Below are 18,799 nucleotides of genomic sequence, written 5' to 3'. Positions count from 1 at the left end.
GTGTAAATATTATTTATGCTGAACTTATTGTGAGTTTTACACCAAATAAATATTTAAATAGAGAAAATAAAAGTTTTATAACTCATTATTTGATTTATTTAAAGAAAAAACTAAAATAACTTTCAAATATATTTTGCGGTAAATAAATACATTCAACATAAAATATAAACTTATCTATAGAAAATAAAATTTAGTTACCTATTGAAAAACTCTCCAAAAATAGAAAGTTTCTGTAAAAATGGTTGAGCTTTGCAACTCAAAAGTTCGTATTTATTCTCCCAAGTCGTATTTTTTGGGAATTTATTTTGCAGTTTAAACCTTGCCAGCATTTCATTAGGATCAAAAGTTTTTTCCTCACTTTGTATAACCTTCACTGTATAATCTAAAATCGATAAATCTAGTGTGTCCCCACTAGCACTTCCTTCCCCATCTGTTCCATCTCCTACTTTAAAATCAATATCCTCTATTTTTAAGGAATCGTTTGAAATTTCCGAAGAATCCTCACTTCGAATATCATTGTTGGAGTTCTGCGTCTCTTTCTGCGGATTACTTGTTGTCTCTTCCGTAGAATCGGAGTTAATAGTTTCCTTTAATTTCTTCTTCCTTCCATTGATGGTCTCACCCCTGAAAATGTGCTTCTTTGCTGAAAAGTCTGTAAAGTTGAAAATATTTTGTTTTGGTAGATCGTAGCAGCAATGCAAAGCACTGGGATCCACCGGATGTGCCTCGGTGTTGAAAATGTATCCACCAGTTTCGATTATGCATTCTCCATTTGGGGTATCTATTACCGTCCCATGCTGGCCTTGATTGTGGATGAAATTGTCTGTGTCGAAGAGCAAATAAAGATATTTGGTGGTTTCGGATAAGAAGAACGATTCCATTCGATCTTCTTTCCTGTGGTCTCTCACATCCTTAATCTGTAAAGAACTCTTTTTGAATTAATGTTTTCTTTTGTGTTGGCAGCATTGGTTTGTTTAAGGAAGTGCCTCACCAATAAATTTGGAAAATTAAACGTGTATTTATGGAATATTTTAAAATTCATCTCATCATCTGTTCTTCAGTCACAATTTCGCTTTTTTTTGCACAATTTGCGTCTATTAACATTTTTACTTGATAATATTATCTGAGGGAAGAAAAAGTTGTACAATGGACTAGTTTTCATTTTTTTGTTAAGGATTAATTCTAAAAATTTAAGTAAAATGAAACAAAAATGTGGAAGAATCATTGAAATATCTCTAGAAATGAAAAAGTTATGGGACTTTGAAGTTGCGCTTGGAAGAATAATTTCATAGTCTAGTGTGTGACGTCACGCCACTTACACGAGGCGACTGACTGGTATTCGCAGAGTGCTTACGAATTCATTGGTGTACAATCATTTGTGCCGTTCGTGCCGTGTTTTGTTCGTTACACGATGGCTGAAATAAAAAAAAATCCTACAAATATTGTATTGTGCCTATGTGTGCAAGCACGACAATTAAAAACCCCAATGAATTGTTTTTTCATGTACCAAATGATATGAATCAAAGGAAGAAGTGGTGCAAATTAATGAGGCGTGACTTAATTGGACCTAAAACTACTTCATATGTGTGTGAAGATCATTTTGATGTTAGTACCTATCAGTACTAGCTGTCTATTTCTGATAATAAAAATACTAAGGTATAAGTTGGTTTGAAATAAGTTATTGAGTAAAAATAACTTTGTCCTTTCACGAAGCCTTCTTCCATTATGGTGACATAAAAACAAAACTCGAGATAAAACTACACTGTACAACTACAAACGGCGCGAGAGCCTTGGCGCGGCTAAGTATTTAAACATAATTTATGGTGTAGCGATCACAGGCAAGTGGCGTGACGTCACAGACGAGTCGGAGACGAAAGACGTTCCGCGCTAAAATACGTAAATTTAAATAATCTATTTCTCAGTCATTTATTGATGGATTTTCAAAATTTTTTCACTGATTTATCAGTTTTGCTCTATATTTTAATTCTATCGTGTCAAATATAGTATTATCGACATCACTAAACTAGTCCATTATCAGGTGATGTTATTTAACTTTCTTCATTTAGTTTGATTCATTAATTGATATTTGTCCCTATGTTTGTGTGGTCCCTTTCAAAATAAATAATTCCATGTTATCGAAATGGTTATAATTTCAAAAGAAAAGTTCTTCCTGAATTTGTTGAGGCGTTAATAGAAAAGGAACTGTGAAAGCAATTATGATAATAAAGTATTATTACTAACAGTAGCGTATCCACATGGTGTTCTAGAACTGTGCTGTATACTTCGCAAGATATCTTCACCAGCCTGCAGTAAGAAAGGATCACCTGTAGATCGGTACAACAGCATGATCGATTCGATTAATTCAGGTCTTAATGGCCAGCTCTCTTTGTTCAATCCAGCTTCAGTTTGTGGGATGTGATAAAATTCTGGAGTGAAGCCATACTGTTGCCAAACTTGATGATAATTATGCAGAGTTCGCATAGCGGAGGAGGTATCACCTAGAAATTCACAGCACCTTCAGCAATAAAAAAATTTGAAAAAAATTGGAACTAACCTATCAAACTCAAAACACCTGGCCAAAACGCTTCCAAAGATTGAAAAACGGGCAGAGTTATTTGTCCCTTTGTCATCGAAACCCACATGTACCAATCGTCTTTCTTCATGTGTTTGTCAAAAGCTTTTCTTGCTTCGTGGAACATTTCCATGAGCTCAGGTCTTTGTAAAAGAATGGAACCTTTGACCAAATATTCGAAATACGAGTCTACTCCGGACCCTATTCCTGCATCTTGGGCTGTCCAACGACCTGTTTCAATATCTATATGGTTGCCGAATAGGCCAAGTTGAGATTTATGATTGAACAAAGCGTAAAGAGCATTCATAGCAACCTGAAATTGATTATTTTTTTTCAATTTCTTGTATAAAAAGAAGTGGTAAAAAGTTTATGTATTAATATGTTACTGAAGCAACTTTTCAAATAGCAGTAATAAGGAAAATTAACACAAATTTTATGTAACATTTGAACAAGAACTTCTTACTTCTTCATAAAGAGAATTTCCTGTGAGTCTACTGAGTGTTCCAAATTCAACAATAAAAGTTCCAATTCCAGCAGTACAAGTGATAGTAGTCTCACCCTTAGGGACACCATGCTTGAGATTTACTGTACCATAAGGCATACCAGTTTTTGTGTCGAAAGCTACTATTAATCTTTGGGCCACATCTTCTGCTAGCCTCAAAAGTGGTCCATTACATGGCCAACCTGGTTCAACTTTGACACCTGCTCTGAAATCAAGCCAGCGATATTTACTATTTTCTATAGGATGCAGGTGATACTAACCTGTAAGATAATAGATGAGCACTTAAGAGTCCACCGATAATACGTATATTGGTTTCAAATACAGATACATTAATATTAGCATCGAATTTTGATTTGGAAGTTATAAGATCAACAACCCTTTGAAATTCTGTATAATTTCCCATTATAGCTAATGTATCTAATGCATCGATTAATGTTAGGGAATAGCTGAAAAGAAATGAGATTTTCAACACATTCTCAATAAGCTTTCGAGGGCTCACCTTCCATACGTATCAATACCATCACAGCTTAGAGGCCTCAGTTCATCATATGGATATGCAAATTTCAAATAGCTATTATAAGCATGATAGAACATCTCTTTCACCTCATCTCTAAAAGCATAATTTAAACGTTGAGATTGTTGAATACGAATTGAGTAAACAAATATATTACCTCAATTTATTCAGATCCTTCTTATTGTAAGAACGTATACTAACTACTCTTTCTGTATGAAGAAGGAAGAAAAATAAAGAAGGAAGTAGGTAAATATTTTTAAATATTATCATTTCTTATTAGTTTTTTTTGCACATATCGTAAAATTGTTGAAAAACTTTTCAAGTATTTCTATTTGGATTAATCCTCCTAACCTATAAACCTGTCAAAATAGTATAAAAAATCGATCTGTTATAGTTTTCTATATTGGGCGAAGTTGTGAATTACTGAACTAAAAATAATTTAGAAACTCGTCCATAGATGGCGCAATGAGAAAATTATAGTTTTCGCTATTATCTAACAGCGACATCTAGGACTCAATGCTGACACTAAATATTAGTTCATTGAATTTGTTATAGATGACGCTCTGAAAGAGGATTATAGTTTTCTTCGGTAGAAAACTGATTAAAAATGTATTTCAAATCTAAATTATATATTTTTCTCATAGTTTTTTTTGCACATATCGTGAAATTGTTGAAAAACTTTTCAAGTATTTCTATTTGGATTAATCCTCCTAATCTATAAACCTGTCAAAATAGTATGAAAAAATCGATCTGTTATAGTTTTCTGTATTGGGCAAAGTTGTGAATTACCGAACTAGAAATAATTTAGAAATTCATCCATAGATGACGCAATGAGAAGATTTAGTTTTCGCTATTATCTGACAGCGACATCTATGACTCAAGCTTACACTAAATATTAGTTCATTGAATTTGTTGTAGATGACGCTCTGAAAGAGGCTTATATAGTTTTCTTCGGTAGAAAACTTAAAATTTGTGATTAAAAATGTATTTCAAATCTAAATTATATATTTCTCTCATAGGTAAATACAAAGGTCGGACCCCTTATAGATGATTTTTCTCTTTACTTGAACATAAAATACATTCTCACAAACTAAAAAATATTTTTTTATGATTTAGAGGGTAATCATGTTTTCAGATATGAATTTTAAGAATTCAAAATATGTACTTCATTTAGGCAAAATAACTGTATAAGATGCTATAGGATTTTCAATAAGGTTTTTTTCTCCAAATTCAAAGATGAATCACCCACATTTATCTGTTCTTCAATTTAATATTCAATTTATTATTTAGTTACATTGCAATTTGGAATTAGTAGAAATTACTGTATATATTTTTTTATAGGGGAATATCGCTTACTGGCTTGCGCCTCAGCGATTCATGTTTATAACTGATTTTTCTATTATAAAACTATTATAAAATTTATTGCAAGATTTGGACAAAAGATTGTTTCTAAGCTGTTCATACAATATTTACACATCTATGTACAAGTTTCCAAAAAAATTGAAATCCATCATATTAACAATAATTTAGTCATAAATAAATAAACTTTCACTAGTAACAAAATGAACATTGGTTTCTTTTTACATTATTTAGAAAAGTTAAAATGAATGAAATTCAATCCTCGAAATCCATCCTTTCCAATATTACAATAGGGAATAAAGTAGTCAACTGAAGATTACTCTCCAATAAATTCAACTTCAAATGTGCCGGGGGTGTCGAATTACTCTCCTCTCGTGACGATTCAGACTCTGTTGAAAGTTCTTGAGGAGCAGCTGTACTAGGATCTATGTTTGAGCGATTTGTTTCTTCTGCTAGTTCCGTACTAGTGTTTGGTTGCTTTGATAGAATTCCAAGTTTAGTTGATGTGACTTCTACCGACACCTCACCGTCTTCTGTTCTACTATTCACATTTTCATTATTGCTGCAAGAATCGCCAGGCACTGAACAAACATTTATCACAGATATAGAAAGGGACTTATCTATAATACGAATAGTTTGAGGTTCGGAATCTACAGGGAGGGGGGAACTGGATTTGGCTATCAGTGGGGTAAATATCATTTCGGGAGAAGGCGATTTTTCCACATTGAGCACTATAGATTTGTATGTTTTTCTATTCGTCCTGAGATTGTTGTAATTATTATTGACGGAAGTCTTTTCTGTGTTTATGATAGCCTGGAATACGGCTCTAGGCTTCTCATGAACTTTCTTTGTCTTTTTTCCTTGATGTTCCAATGTGACATGTTCCACCAAATCTGCTTTAGAGAGAAAATTCAGGTAACAAAATTTGCATCCTATAGAGTACTCCTGATGTTTTTTAAGGTGCTCTTGCAATTTCTGAGATCCCTCAATTTCAGCCCGACATTGGGAGCACAATATGATTTCGTTGTCATGCAATCTAGAGTGATGCATTTCCAGTTCTTTCCTAAAAATAATTAAAATAAATTTAATATTTAAAATATAACTTAGAAACAATATGTACAGGCTGTACCTCAAAGTTGTACATTCAAGTTAACAATGGATTGTAATATTTCTAATAACTGCATAAATTTATGATAATCAATTTTGATATTCGTTAGGAATCAAATTAACTATGACTTTGATTCTATGGGGTGTTTTTTTTCGAAGTATATAACTTTAAGTTGGCATTACTGTTCAAGATGGCGACCGATTTAACAGCTGTCGAGTGATTTATTCTCAGTTTGGTTTGGCAATTCATCATGAATAGACTCACGCCTGAACAACGCTTGCAAATAGTGCAATTTTATTTCGAAAATAATGGTTCTGTGCGGAATACGTATCGCGCACTACGTCCATTAGCGATGAAGCGCACTTCTGGTTGAATGGCTACGTCAACAAACAAAACTGCCGCATTTGGAGTGAAGCTAATCCTCAAGTGTATGTCGAAACAACGTTACATCCAGAAAAACTGACTGGTGCGCTTTTCATTCCTGAATTGAACAACCATGATGTCCAGGAGCTGTGGTTCCAACAAGACGGCGCAACATGTCACACAGCTCGTGCCACAATCGATTTATTGAAAGACACGTTTGGTGACCGCCTAATTTCACGTTTTGGACCTGTGAATTGGCCTCAAAGATCTTGTGATTTAACACGGCTAGACTACTTTCTGTGGGGCTGTGTAAAGTCATTGGTATATGCGGATAAGCCACAAACCCTTGACCATTTGGAAGACAACATTCGCCGTGTTATTGCCGATATACGGCCACAAATGTTGGAAAAAGTCATCGAAAATTGGACGTCCAGATTGGACTACATCCGAGCCAGCAGTGGCGGTCATATCCAAGAAATAATATTTTAAAATGTAATGCCACAAAATTATCTTGCGGATAAATGAAATTCATGTCAATCGAATAATCCATCGTTGTTTTATTGCAATTTAAAGTTCTATAGCTCTAAAAAAAACTCCCTTTACTATGGTTAAGAAAACTTCATATTAAAATTAATAAATGATTGTGTTAAAGACATAAGGGACAAACAAAATTTGTTTTATTTTATCAGAGGAATCTATGATTAAATTTAATGTACAACTTCAAGATTCGTTGAAAAATTTTGAATATCGTTTTCCCGCCAAAACCAAAATCTAACCTAACTAATGTTCTATATGAAAAATGTACAAACCTGGTTGTGCCTTTGAAACGACACTGCTGACAAGGAAATCTTGCTATTATCCTATGATCATATCTTTTATGTAAAACAAAATTCTCCAGCTTATCAAAGAACAAGGAACATTTGACCTCCTCGCAATAAAATTTATTTGATTCTCTTTTTGCTGTGACAACTGCCAGGTAGTTTTCTAGACGACTTACAGACCGTGTTTTTAAAGGTGTTCCTTCTACTGTTCTCCTTTTTCTCGAAGAATGTGTTGATCTTTTGTCTGGTGATTTGTTTGTTGATGCTTGACTGAAAAATTTTTTATTAGCTAGTGATAGAAATTGTTAGATACAAACAGCTTACCTAATTCTAGTTATAGAAGAATAACAGTTTCTATCATAATTATCATAAATGGCTGGATATGTTCTGGATAAGGCTCTAGATTTCTGTTCACCTCTTCTTCTTGTCCAATTATGACCTCTTTTTTTACGTCTACCGCTTTTCAAGAACAAATTTCTCACCTCCAGATCTGTTTCAGAGTTGCCTTCGGAGAATGCTTCAAAAAAAATATTAAAGTGAATAAAATGTTACAATCATTTAAATATAACATATTTATGTTATATTTCATCTGAATGAAAATAATAATAAATGATTTACCTGTTCTACTTCTAGCTCTCTCAATTTCTGAAATTTCCCTCTCATAAGCTTGATTGTATGGTTCAGAGTATGTATGTACCAAAGGATTTGGAGTTGCACTTCGGCTGTGCATATCAGGTGAATCCCACGTTTCCTCAGATTCGTTTGGGTTGAATTTCACCAAATTCACAGCAAATTTTTTAAAACCCTTCCATATATCGTTGAAACCCTGCATTTTTATATCCTCAGATTCATCCCTATTCCGTAAAAAATCTATAAGCCTTCGTTTGGTGTATGCCATATTTTCGAAGAAATTCATGCAGTTACTGCATAAAAGATCGTCGTCTTTCAAGTAGGGTTCGATCTAAAATGAATTAAAAGTAGATGTTATCATCATTTAAACCAAGTTTGTTAATATATAAAAAAGTTTGAACTCTATAATATCTGATACCTGGTGGCCGAGAAAACTAGTTAGGTCATATCGTATTGTATTGCCTCCTCCATAATCTTCTGTTATTTTAAATTTTCTCACGCTAGTGGAAGAATTTGCGCAAAACAGGCAACTAGATGCCAGAAATTTCTTAGAAAGCTTGTCCATTATTTTATTGTTAGATGTTTCTGGACAGGGTCCTCAATTTGATTTTCTCATAGAATTTTTTAGTAAGCATCTGTAGAGCTTAAATCGTGTATCAACAGATTTTTAAATAGTAAAAAATGTTGATAAACAATATACAAACATTAAAATCCATTTTTGAGGTTATAGAATACAAATCCGGACCATAGAATTAGATTAATCGCACAGAGTCAAATTTTTCAATTTATGGAAATTAATTGGAAAAGTATTTAGTTTTAATTCTGCACAACTGATTTATATTGCAAACCACAGAACACTTATATCAAAGAAATGAAAACTCCTAACTAATCCGAGGCAACAAATTTGGCGGCATATATTCCGCCATTTTTGGTTGAAGCAATATTTGAACGGCGGGAAATTTAAACTTTATCTGAAGGCGGGAATTTTGACACTTTTCGTATATTGTTCTAAAATTTGTTGTGTTTTTAAATTCAGCTTTCATCATAAACCCTGATTTCTGTTAACAGAATATATGATTGATTGTCATAAAAGATATGCTCGCTCGTCATCTTCTATCTTTCCGGTTTCTAACTCAATACTGCCTTATATTTGAACGAAATTGTCGTAAAGTATTTTAATATTTCCTACTCTACTGTTGATTTTATGAATGTCCATTTTACAACTTACATCCGAAAGACTTGATAGAAAATTGTTGTTAATTGACCTTTGATTTATATCTACTCTTCTGAGTTTTAATGCTTCAACCATATTGATTTAGTTATATGCCAATATATACACTATACTTTGTCAGATTAACAAATAAAACAAATAAATATCGATAATAATATATAATGAATGCGTGTAAAGGATAGTGGTTGACTTACTGTTTGATTCTTGATGTTGTATTTAATCACTTGTTTTCTTGATTTCACTGATTTCACTGATTTCACTGAATTCACTGTTTCACTGTTGTTTCTTGTTCGAAGCACTGTATATGTTGATCGTGGCTCAAGGAATGAGAGAATGATTCTGAATTATGGAAGCACTCACTAGAGGTGAGAGCATAATGCGAGTAAGCATAGAGTTGAAGCAAAAGGAATTCTTTTTCTTCCTGTGTAAGCCTTAACATCCCGTTCACCTTGAAAGGTACGACTTTCAAATCTTCCAATAAAATCAAGTCATTACCTGTCGCCTGACAATAGGAAGGTCATGAAAATCCTTAATTGAAAGTGGAACCTTTCAAGCTGGCGACGATGTTAAGGCTTACAAAGGAAGAAGAAGACCTCTGTGATTCAATTCCTCAACGGTTAAAATTCTATTATCTGAAATCTTGTTTGAAAGCGAAAGCTGCAGAGTTAATACGATCAATAGATATCACCTCAGATAACTATTTTATAGTATGGTCACATCATATTGAAAGAAAGATATGAAAACAAAAGATTAATCATTCATACGCATGTAAAATTAATATTTGAACTACTTCCTGTTGAAAACGAATTTTTACACAATTTTAATATGAATATTAGATCATTAAAAGCACTTAGTCAACCCATTGAAAGCTGGGATACTCTTTAAGTTTATATATTTCCATCAAAATTAGATTCAGTTACCAAAAGAGAATGGAAGAGTTCGTAAACACAAATTTAGATGACAAAACACTACCCACAATACCAGAGTTAACCGATTTTTTGTCAAAAAGGTGTCAACTTTTAGAAACAATAGAAAACAAAAACAAAATTACAACTAATTCCTAGCGAGAACACAAAATACCTACATTCAAATTTAGCAAAGCAAATTTGTTAAGGCAAATCATTTCAATTATGAATGTCATAAATTCTTAGAAATGTCTAGAAACGAACGATTAGAAGAAGATAGAAGAAACAAGCTTTGCACTAATTGCTTAAGAAATAATGATTTATTATCATATTGCAAATCACTTTATAATTGCCGAATTTGAAAGAAAGGGCACAATACGTCACTCCATAACAATGAAAAAAGTCCGAATTTTTCTGTGACTGACGCTTCCGGTAATTATTCTTCACCTACTCAGGTACAAGAAAACAATTACCTATGCACAAATTCATCAACCAAACTCGACTTTTACTTCAATACTAGAAAATAATCCAATTAATTCTTTATTTTCAAAAGGTTCTCAGGTAATATTACCAACAGATAAAATTAATATTTTTGACTCAAAGGGAAAATTAATATCGTGTAGACCAATTTCAGATACTGGGCCACAAAGCAATTTTATATCATTATCTTTAGTGAAGAAACTCAATCTCGAAGTTTCTAAAATTTATTTCCCAGTTATTGGAGACATAATTTATTTAAAATAATCAAAAATATAAAACTAAAGACACATTTTTAGTTAATAATAAAATTACTAACCATATATATATATATGCTTCAAAATTCTTTCGACATTTCAAATTTAAATCTGCCAGACAATATTACCCTAGCTGACGATTCCTTTCACAAATACGCTCTATTAGTATGACGTCACACACCGCCATTTTTGGTTCTCCTGTCAGTGTTCGGAATCCAAACAAATAAATTGTCATTCAAATTAGTACGGTGTCGTTGGAAAAATTGGTACAGGAATACTAGTCGCTTCAAATGATCTTATTAAAAAAAATCTGGATCTGCATGATGTTTTCTCAAAATTTGCCGGCAAAATTGAATTTCGTTGAGGTGAATAGTTATGTGAGTAATATTTTTGCACGTAAACAATTGCCATTGTTCACTAAGTAATGCAACATCGAAGATTTCTCAACTGAATTGACAAACTTGATTTTGTCAGAAACGTACCCAATTGGATAAAAACAGCCATATCTTTTTTCTTTGAATAACAAATGACTTGTGTCATACCTTTTTGAAATCACTATAAAATAGATAACTTATTGGTGTAATGTGCAGCAGTAGCTTGGTACATTTTGGTTCCACTACGATAGGCTAAACTTCATGAACAAAATAATCCACTACCAAAATTTCCAATAAAAATATTTCTTATAGCCCCCCTTTAAAATGTTCGGAGGATGTTTTTAATGTAAACGTTAAAATCATTCTTCAGCAATATTTTACTGAAAAAATTAACCAAAAAGATGTAAAATTGTACCAACCGTAAGGACGAAACTATTGAAAGGGGCATAAATTCATTATTTTCCGAAAAAAAAAATATCTCGAAAACAGTAAGAATTTTATCATAGCAGGTGGGTTATCCTTTGATCTACATTCTTCCTCGGTTTGACGTGGTCTTTACGGGACACCCTCTATATTAATAACTTCGAAAATATTTATACGAAATTGGAGAGATATTTATTAATTTATAGATTACTATTAGAAAAACAATTGAAACTCTCTCGGGATTTAATATTCGTGAAATTTTTACGACGAAAAGTATATAATAGGTGGTTCAAAAAATTTTTAGCTCTGTTCATTATCAATCCGCTAAGAGAAAACACAAACGAGAAAGATGAATGACATAATTCATTCCAAATCTCCGACTGTCCAATCAGCAACCGGAAATCATCCATTTTTGGTTGGAATGTGATCATAGAACCCACAGTTTCACCCTTCTGTAGTAAACCACGAAGAAAAATAGTACCAATCATATCAAAATCATTAAATTTATTAGGTAAACATAAAATTGACAACTCTAATCGTGAACTACACACTATCACACTTCTATAATTAAAATCACAACGCCGCCAAATCAACATGGTGGTCCAGCACATCTTCTCCTCTTCACCAATCTGGTAGGACAAACTTTTCCCCCATTCTGAGGTCGGGTCAAAATAGTTCTGGTACTTTCAGTTACCCCTCTACCACATGTGACGCTACAGGGTGACCAACTTGAGAATTTGGAAACAACACAGTCTATTTTAGGGCCACCTATAGTTGTCATATTAGAGGCACCGGATGGGAAGTCTCCAACAGAGTTTGTTCTAGTTGGCAATCTTCCATTGGCGAAATCTGAAAACTTGTTCCTTACAATCTAACCTCACATAACCCAACTTTTGATTAACTTGCCTTTGATGACACCACAGGACTGATGGCAATCTTCCAAGGTTATGAAATTATTCTTGTTGCCTCTACATCCGCTGTAAATGAAGGGTAGACACATGAACTTTCTATTGTCAAAGTACCATCGATTGAAGCTGCCTTGGCACTCCCCAACATCGTTCTCTTGTAGACACACAACTGAAAGAAGATTAAAATTTCTTAATTCTACTGAATACGAATTAGAATATAATCATATGTAAAGCCATCTGATTTACCTTTTGCTGCTTCAGTGTTTAGAGTGCAATCTGGGACCTCCGTGCAAACAGCGTGTTCTATCATTTTGATCCTGGAGTTACAGAGCTGTTGCAAGCTGGGTTCTACCAGAAGAAGTCTAGTTCTTGTCCTGACCCCTTTGCCACAAGATGTACTGCAGGGACTCCATTCACTCCATTCTGTTGTTGGGCACATTGAATCTTCTGATTCTACTTTAGCAGAACCACCAACGCAGGCAGGTCTCATACATTTTCGCTTTTCCACTGGAAAATTCACGAATTTTAGGATGTACTATCTACCATGATTTTGTTAAATCAGTTTCATATAAAGGGTTTTTTTTAGAGCTATATAACTTTAAATTGCAATAAAACAACGATGGACTATTCGATTGATATGAATTTTATTTATCCGCAAGATAATCTTGTGGCATTACATTTTAAATATCGTCGGCTAAGAGTGTAAATCTGCTAAGTCCATTTTGAACAATTTCACAGGAGACCAAAAAAACCGTACAGTACAGTGTTATAATAATAATAATAAGAGAGTTTATTCATGAAAATACATTCAATAGAGTTTATTGAATGTATTTTCATGAATAAACTCTCTTATTATTATTATTATAACACTGTACTGTACGGTTTTTTTGATTACTAACTTTTTCATTCCTGAATTGAACAACCATGATGTCCAGGAGCTGTGGTTCCAACAAGACGGCGCAACATGTCACACAGCTCGTGCCACAATCGATTTATTGAAAGACACGTTTGGTGACCGCCTAATATCACGTTTTGGACCTGTGAATTGGCCTCCAAGATCTAGTGATTTAACACCGCTAGACTACTTTCGTGGGGCTATGTAAAGTCATTGGTCTATGCGGATAAGCTACAAACCCTTGACCATTTGGAAGATAACATTCGCCTTGTTATTGCCGATATACGGCCACAAATGTTGGAAAAAGTAATCGAAAATTGGACGTCCAGATTGGACTACATCCGAGCCAGCCGTGGCGGTCATATGCCAGAAATCATATTTAAAATGTAATGCCACATAATTATCTTGTGGATGAATAAAATTCATGTCAATCGAATAATCCATCGTTGTTTTATTGCAATTTAAAGTTCTATAGCTCTAAAAAAACACCCTTTACTTACAAAAAACCATACTCTTTAAAGCTATTACGATGTTCATCCAAAGAACAAGGATATTGCTGTACCTGTTGGAATATGAAGGCATTTCTTGCGTCCCATCTTGTTGGTGAAATGTCTAGTTCTCATTTCGAAACCTAGACCGCAGGTGACTGAACAGCTAGACCAGTTTTCCCAGTCTGTTACCTCACAAACTCCACTGGTATCTTCAGGTAAGGGCGCTTCTATCGAAAGGTCGTCTTCTTTGTTAGCTCCTCTGGAAGAAATGCAACACATTGGAATCTATTTTACATCTCTTTCGGGTTTTAAACTCACTTGGGACATTCAGGTATGGCTGCCACGCACATTTCCTTTGATACCAGTTGTCTGTTGCAGTTAGCTGTTGCGGCTTTCTCTGGTTCTCTGTACACTCTAGATCTCATCCTCAAGCCTTTACCACAGCTGACGGAACAGTTGCTCCAATTCGAATAGTCTGTTACCGCACATTCCACTGCAACAAAATTGTATAATTGGCTCAATAAGTGTATATGTGACTCTTTAAAGATTTTTGTTCATATTTTTATGTTTTCTACCCCTACTCCCCTAGGCCTCTGTGAGACCTCTGAGAAGTTTAGAGTTTGTGCGAGTTAGACTAACGACAATTTTGTACGTGTATGATTCCTTTAGGTAATGATATTTACCTCTTGAAGTGTCTTCAGAATTTTCACTGATATCTAACTGTGCATTGAGGAAATTATCATCACAATTTCTGGGCGTTACTGAGTTTCTTTTGATGTACAGCCTAGCCAAAGGAGGTATTTCGCTTTCGCTTGGATTATAGAAAGGTGCTCTCGGATCTTCCGGGTATGTTGTTGTAATCCTGTATATCCTTTCCCTAGGTACAGTTTCTGCATTTGGTGACTACAAAATTAATTAGTTTTCAACAGTTAAGATGCTAAAAAAGTTTTAGGTTACCATATAAGTGATACCACTGTCTACACCTGCGTCGTAAGGGTACAAGTCTATAACAGCATTTTCTTGCCATGTGCAGTTCTTCAGACACAAATTCAAGCCACTTACACCTACGACCCAATCGGGCGTTGGACCTATGCAAAAAAAAATCATTAGTTTTAAAATTTGAATCATATGATGTAAAGGCTAGAAGAATAAACTTTTATACATAGGCGTACAACTTTGTTCCGCTGTTTTTTTCCGAAATTTGAGGCTTTATTGTAAAAATCTGGTTATACATTTATGATTCAAAGTATGGTACATCGTTGGCAACTATAGGGTGTTTTTTCGAGATATATAACTTTAAGTTGGCATTACTGTTCAAGATGGCGACCGATTTAACAGTTGTCAAGTGATTTATTATCAGTTTACTTTGGCAATTCATCATGAATAGACTCACGCCTGAACAACGCTTGCAAAAAGTGCAATTTTATTTCGAAAATAATGGTTCTGTGCGAAATACGTATCGAGCACTACGTCCATTTCATTTTGTTTAGCGATGAAGCGCACTTCTGGTTGAATGACTACGTCAACAAACAAACCTGCCGCATTTGCAGTGAAGCTTTTCCTCAAGTGTATGTCGAAATATGTCAATCGAATAATCCATCGTTGTTTTATTGCAATTTGAAGTTCTATAGCTCTGAAAAAAACACCCTTTACTTTCTACCATCGGGCAGCGTACGAATCCCGAGTTGAAAAAATCTGGTCATCTTTTGAAGCGATCCACGAATCGATGCTACTTCTGCATTAGACCAAAATTGCTGGTCAGCCAGGCCGTGGGTCATTGATCGAAACAAGTGATAGTCTGGAGAATATGGTGGGTGGGGTAGGACACTTTTCTTGGTTCTGGATCATTTCCATGACTTTCAGGCGTTTTGAAATGGCTTGTTGCGGCACTCCCAATGATCCTTCTAATTCTTGTTGCGTTTGACATGAGTCTTGATCAAATTATGCCTCTAATTCTGCATCTTCGAAAATCTTCTCTCTTCTACCACACCATGATAGTCTTCGACGACAAAATCACCGTTCTTGAAGCGTTGAAACCCCTCTCGACACGTTCTCTCGCTGATAGCGGCCTAACATTTGAGAGTATTCGATGAATCTTAGTCGCAGATTTCTTCATATTTAAGCAGAAAATTGAAACCTTCCGCAAATGATGAGAATTTGGCTCGTAAGCTGACATGTTTAATCGAGATTAACTTTATGACGCAGACACAAATCGACTAAAATTTTGATGGCGTTATGTTTAGAAAAACCTAAGCTTATTGTGTGACATCTACGATCTATTTATTTCATCTACAATTTACCGCTACAGCCTTTCCTTGGAGAACAGCGAAAGCAAAGTTGTATACCTAATAGTTAATTCTAGATGAAGTTCCAACTAGGTAAATTCTTGGAATTATCAAATTAAAAATCTTGGATCTTGTTGATCTCGATCCTAGCTTATCTTCTATTTTCAAATTTTTATAGATTCCATCCAAGTTCAACTTCTTATAATGAGAAAAAAGCTCACCAAACATGGAAGCCAAGGAAATAAGATGATGCTTCCTGTCCACCTTGAATCTGGCGGAGGTGTTTGTGTTCACGCTGGGATACCAAAGCCCAGCAGCCTTGATGATGGTTCTGAGGTATTTGCTCTTGGCCCTAAGTTCAGTTTCCATCAATCTTACTGAACCCCACTCTGCCAAGCTTCTGAAACCTTCAGATGCTATCATTCCTTCACCCCAGAAGGAAAAGTTCCTCTCGTGTGAGGCACCAATGACGTCAGAGAAGTGAGTCAGCCACAAAAGGGTAGGATAGTCTTTGGGGTGAGTTTTGCTAGACCAGATCCCTTCGAATATAAGCTGTGGGAAAGAAAAAAGGTACAAATTCAAGCGAAAACATGACAATAATTGGACATATTTCTTATGGTCAAAGTCGAGTTAGTTGTACTCTTTCATTGCTCAAGAACGACTGGACTGATTTTATGACCTTTGATTTTGTTTCCATCCCAAATAATAAAATAACTCCCAGGACATCTATTTTTAGATTAATTCCTTACATTATAGGTTGCTTCATCACAAGCACAGCATTCTTCTGGATCTGCCATCTTGTCTTTTTCAGATTGTTCACAAATTGTTTTTTGTAAACCTCCTTCGTCTGCAAACCAATTTAGAGAATCCCTTAAAACCATTGCTCTGAAAAAAATTCATTAATTTTAACTGTCCTGAAAGTACTTCAATTAATAATTTAAATGCCCGCTAAAAAAGATTGTCGAAATTTTGTAAATGTTGCAGGGTAGACCACGGGTAACCAACTGCCATTCAAGAACGTTACTTGAGAGTTTTTTCGTTGAGACAACGGTTTGCAACCGCTCGCCTCCTTCAAAATCAGCTTGAGCAAACTCATGGGGTGCAAATTAGCACTCAGACAATAAGAAATCGCCTCAGAGAATATGATTTAAGGCCTCGTGTCGCGGCAAGAGGCCCAGCTCTTACCCCAGCCCATCGAAGGGTGCGATTGGATTTTGCGAGAGAGCATATCCATTGGGAAAAGGCAGATTGGGAAAGAGTTATCTTCACAGATGGGTCTAGATTTTGCCTCTACCATTGTGATCGACGTTCCCTTGTGTACAGACGTCCACATGAAAGATATGCTCAGTGCAATTTCCTGAATACTACTGGTTTCGGGGGAGGATCGATTATGGAATGGGGTGGAATATCTTTGACTGCTCGCACAGACCTAGTGGTCGTTGATAATGGAGCTATGAATGCTGATAGGTTCTTGAAGAGCATGTAGTGCCATTTGCACCATTCATTGGTGAAAATTTCATTTTTATGAACAATAATGCCAGACCCCATCGTGCGCGCATCGTTCAGGAGTACCTTGAAGAGGTTGAAGTCTCTCGAATGGAATGACCAGCAAGAAGTCCAGATCTTAATCCGATTGAGCAGGTTTGGGACAACCTCAATAGAAGGCTGAGAAGTTCAGAAAATCATCCAGCTACTCTTAATGACTTAGGAATCCAACTCAGAGAAATCTGGGAAGGATTAGATCAGAACATTTTATGATTACTCATTTTGATTATGAACCGTCGTTGCCGAGATGTAATTAACGCAAGGGGTGGAAATACCAAGTATTAAATCACTTATCAGCATTCCAGTATTTTGAAAATTGTTTATTTCTCCTCTTCCACATAAGATTCGGTGAAATCCTGAATTTTTCTTCCATTTAATGTGTCTTGTTTCGTTCAAAACCTTCCCGAGAGAACATGAAAAATAAGTTATAAAGTCAATGTAGAGTTAACTTTCATTAAAATTGAGATTTTCAGAATGTGCGTTAATTTTTTTGCGCAGTGTATTTGCTGTGAAAATCCCAAAAAGACTTGGTTTGAAATAATGAGCGAAAATATATTTTTTCTTACTTGAATGTAACGCATCCAGAGCCTGGTGGAGGTGCATTCCACATAAAGAAGACCTCAGTTTTGGCGCTATCGTTCAGTTCTTTGAGTGTGTTGATACACTCAAAGTTAAACTTCGCCAAACTGGATTGCAGGAGTTGAAAATTGCCTACTCTTTGGGGAGAAAAATTTCCTGCTTCATCTGAAGCTTCTGCCGTTAGAATGAACTTCTTGAAGCGTCGACTTTGATCCAGAGGGTTTGAAGCCATAAGATTAACTAAAAAATACCATATAGGATTCGGAGTAAATTATTTATAAAAATAAGAATTTACTTACGTGCGTACAGTTTCCCTGGGATATAACTTTTTGGATTTTCGCTGATTTTGATTTGTACTCCATTGTCACCTGGAGATTTATCTGCTTTTGAATGATAGATACTGGGTTCTCTTCTACACGCAGTGCAGATGCCCAGGATAAAGAGAAATGCGATAACTTTGAAAAACATTTTTCGGAATGAATTTTCAGTCAGTCGAACACATCTCAACAGTCTGTACTAATAAAGAGACTAGCTCTATTTTGAAATGATCACTTTCGTTC

General features: G+C 34.9%; 3 protein-coding genes across 3 annotated transcripts; all 3 read right to left on the bottom strand.

Moving 5' to 3' along the window:
- Nucleotides 1-116: 116 nt before the first annotated feature.
- On the bottom strand, nucleotides 117-3,944 carry LOC123684328 (ER degradation-enhancing alpha-mannosidase-like protein 2). Its single transcript, XM_045623547.1, has 7 exons — nucleotides 3,746-3,944; nucleotides 3,574-3,684; nucleotides 3,335-3,520; nucleotides 3,036-3,279; nucleotides 2,555-2,885; nucleotides 2,242-2,498; nucleotides 117-917 (listed from the first exon to the last, which is right to left on the bottom strand). The coding sequence occupies exons 1-7, from the start codon at nucleotides 3,856-3,858 to the stop codon at nucleotides 195-197; spliced, it is 1,965 nt and encodes a 654-aa protein (XP_045479503.1). The 5' UTR covers nucleotides 3,859-3,944; the 3' UTR covers nucleotides 117-194.
- Nucleotides 3,945-4,993: 1,049 nt separating this feature from the next.
- On the bottom strand, nucleotides 4,994-8,603 carry LOC123684329. The gene is made up of 5 exons (XM_045623548.1): nucleotides 8,288-8,603; nucleotides 7,858-8,200; nucleotides 7,564-7,756; nucleotides 7,228-7,509; nucleotides 4,994-6,010 (listed from the first exon to the last, which is right to left on the bottom strand). The coding sequence occupies exons 1-5, from the start codon at nucleotides 8,432-8,434 to the stop codon at nucleotides 5,203-5,205; spliced, it is 1,773 nt and encodes a 590-aa protein (XP_045479504.1). The 5' UTR covers nucleotides 8,435-8,603; the 3' UTR covers nucleotides 4,994-5,202.
- A 3,422-nt stretch (nucleotides 8,604-12,025) lies between these two features.
- LOC123684180 (spondin-1) lies at nucleotides 12,026-18,773 on the bottom strand. The gene is made up of 11 exons (XM_045623343.1): nucleotides 18,539-18,773; nucleotides 18,227-18,479; nucleotides 16,865-17,000; nucleotides 16,337-16,667; nucleotides 14,788-14,918; nucleotides 14,514-14,733; nucleotides 14,149-14,323; nucleotides 13,902-14,089; nucleotides 12,691-12,951; nucleotides 12,443-12,613; nucleotides 12,026-12,385 (listed from the first exon to the last, which is right to left on the bottom strand). Exons 1-11 carry the CDS (start codon nucleotides 18,705-18,707, stop codon nucleotides 12,126-12,128), a joined length of 2,295 nt encoding a protein of 764 aa, XP_045479299.1. The 5' UTR covers nucleotides 18,708-18,773; the 3' UTR covers nucleotides 12,026-12,125.
- Between the last annotated feature and the right edge of the window lie 26 nt (nucleotides 18,774-18,799).

This window comes from Harmonia axyridis, chromosome 7 (genome assembly GCF_914767665.1).
Source record: "Harmonia axyridis chromosome 7, icHarAxyr1.1, whole genome shotgun sequence".
NCBI lineage: Eukaryota > Metazoa > Arthropoda > Insecta > Coleoptera > Coccinellidae > Harmonia > Harmonia axyridis.
The sequence above is the reverse complement of the archived record's forward strand: the minus strand, read 5'-3'. Positions and strand labels throughout refer to the sequence as shown.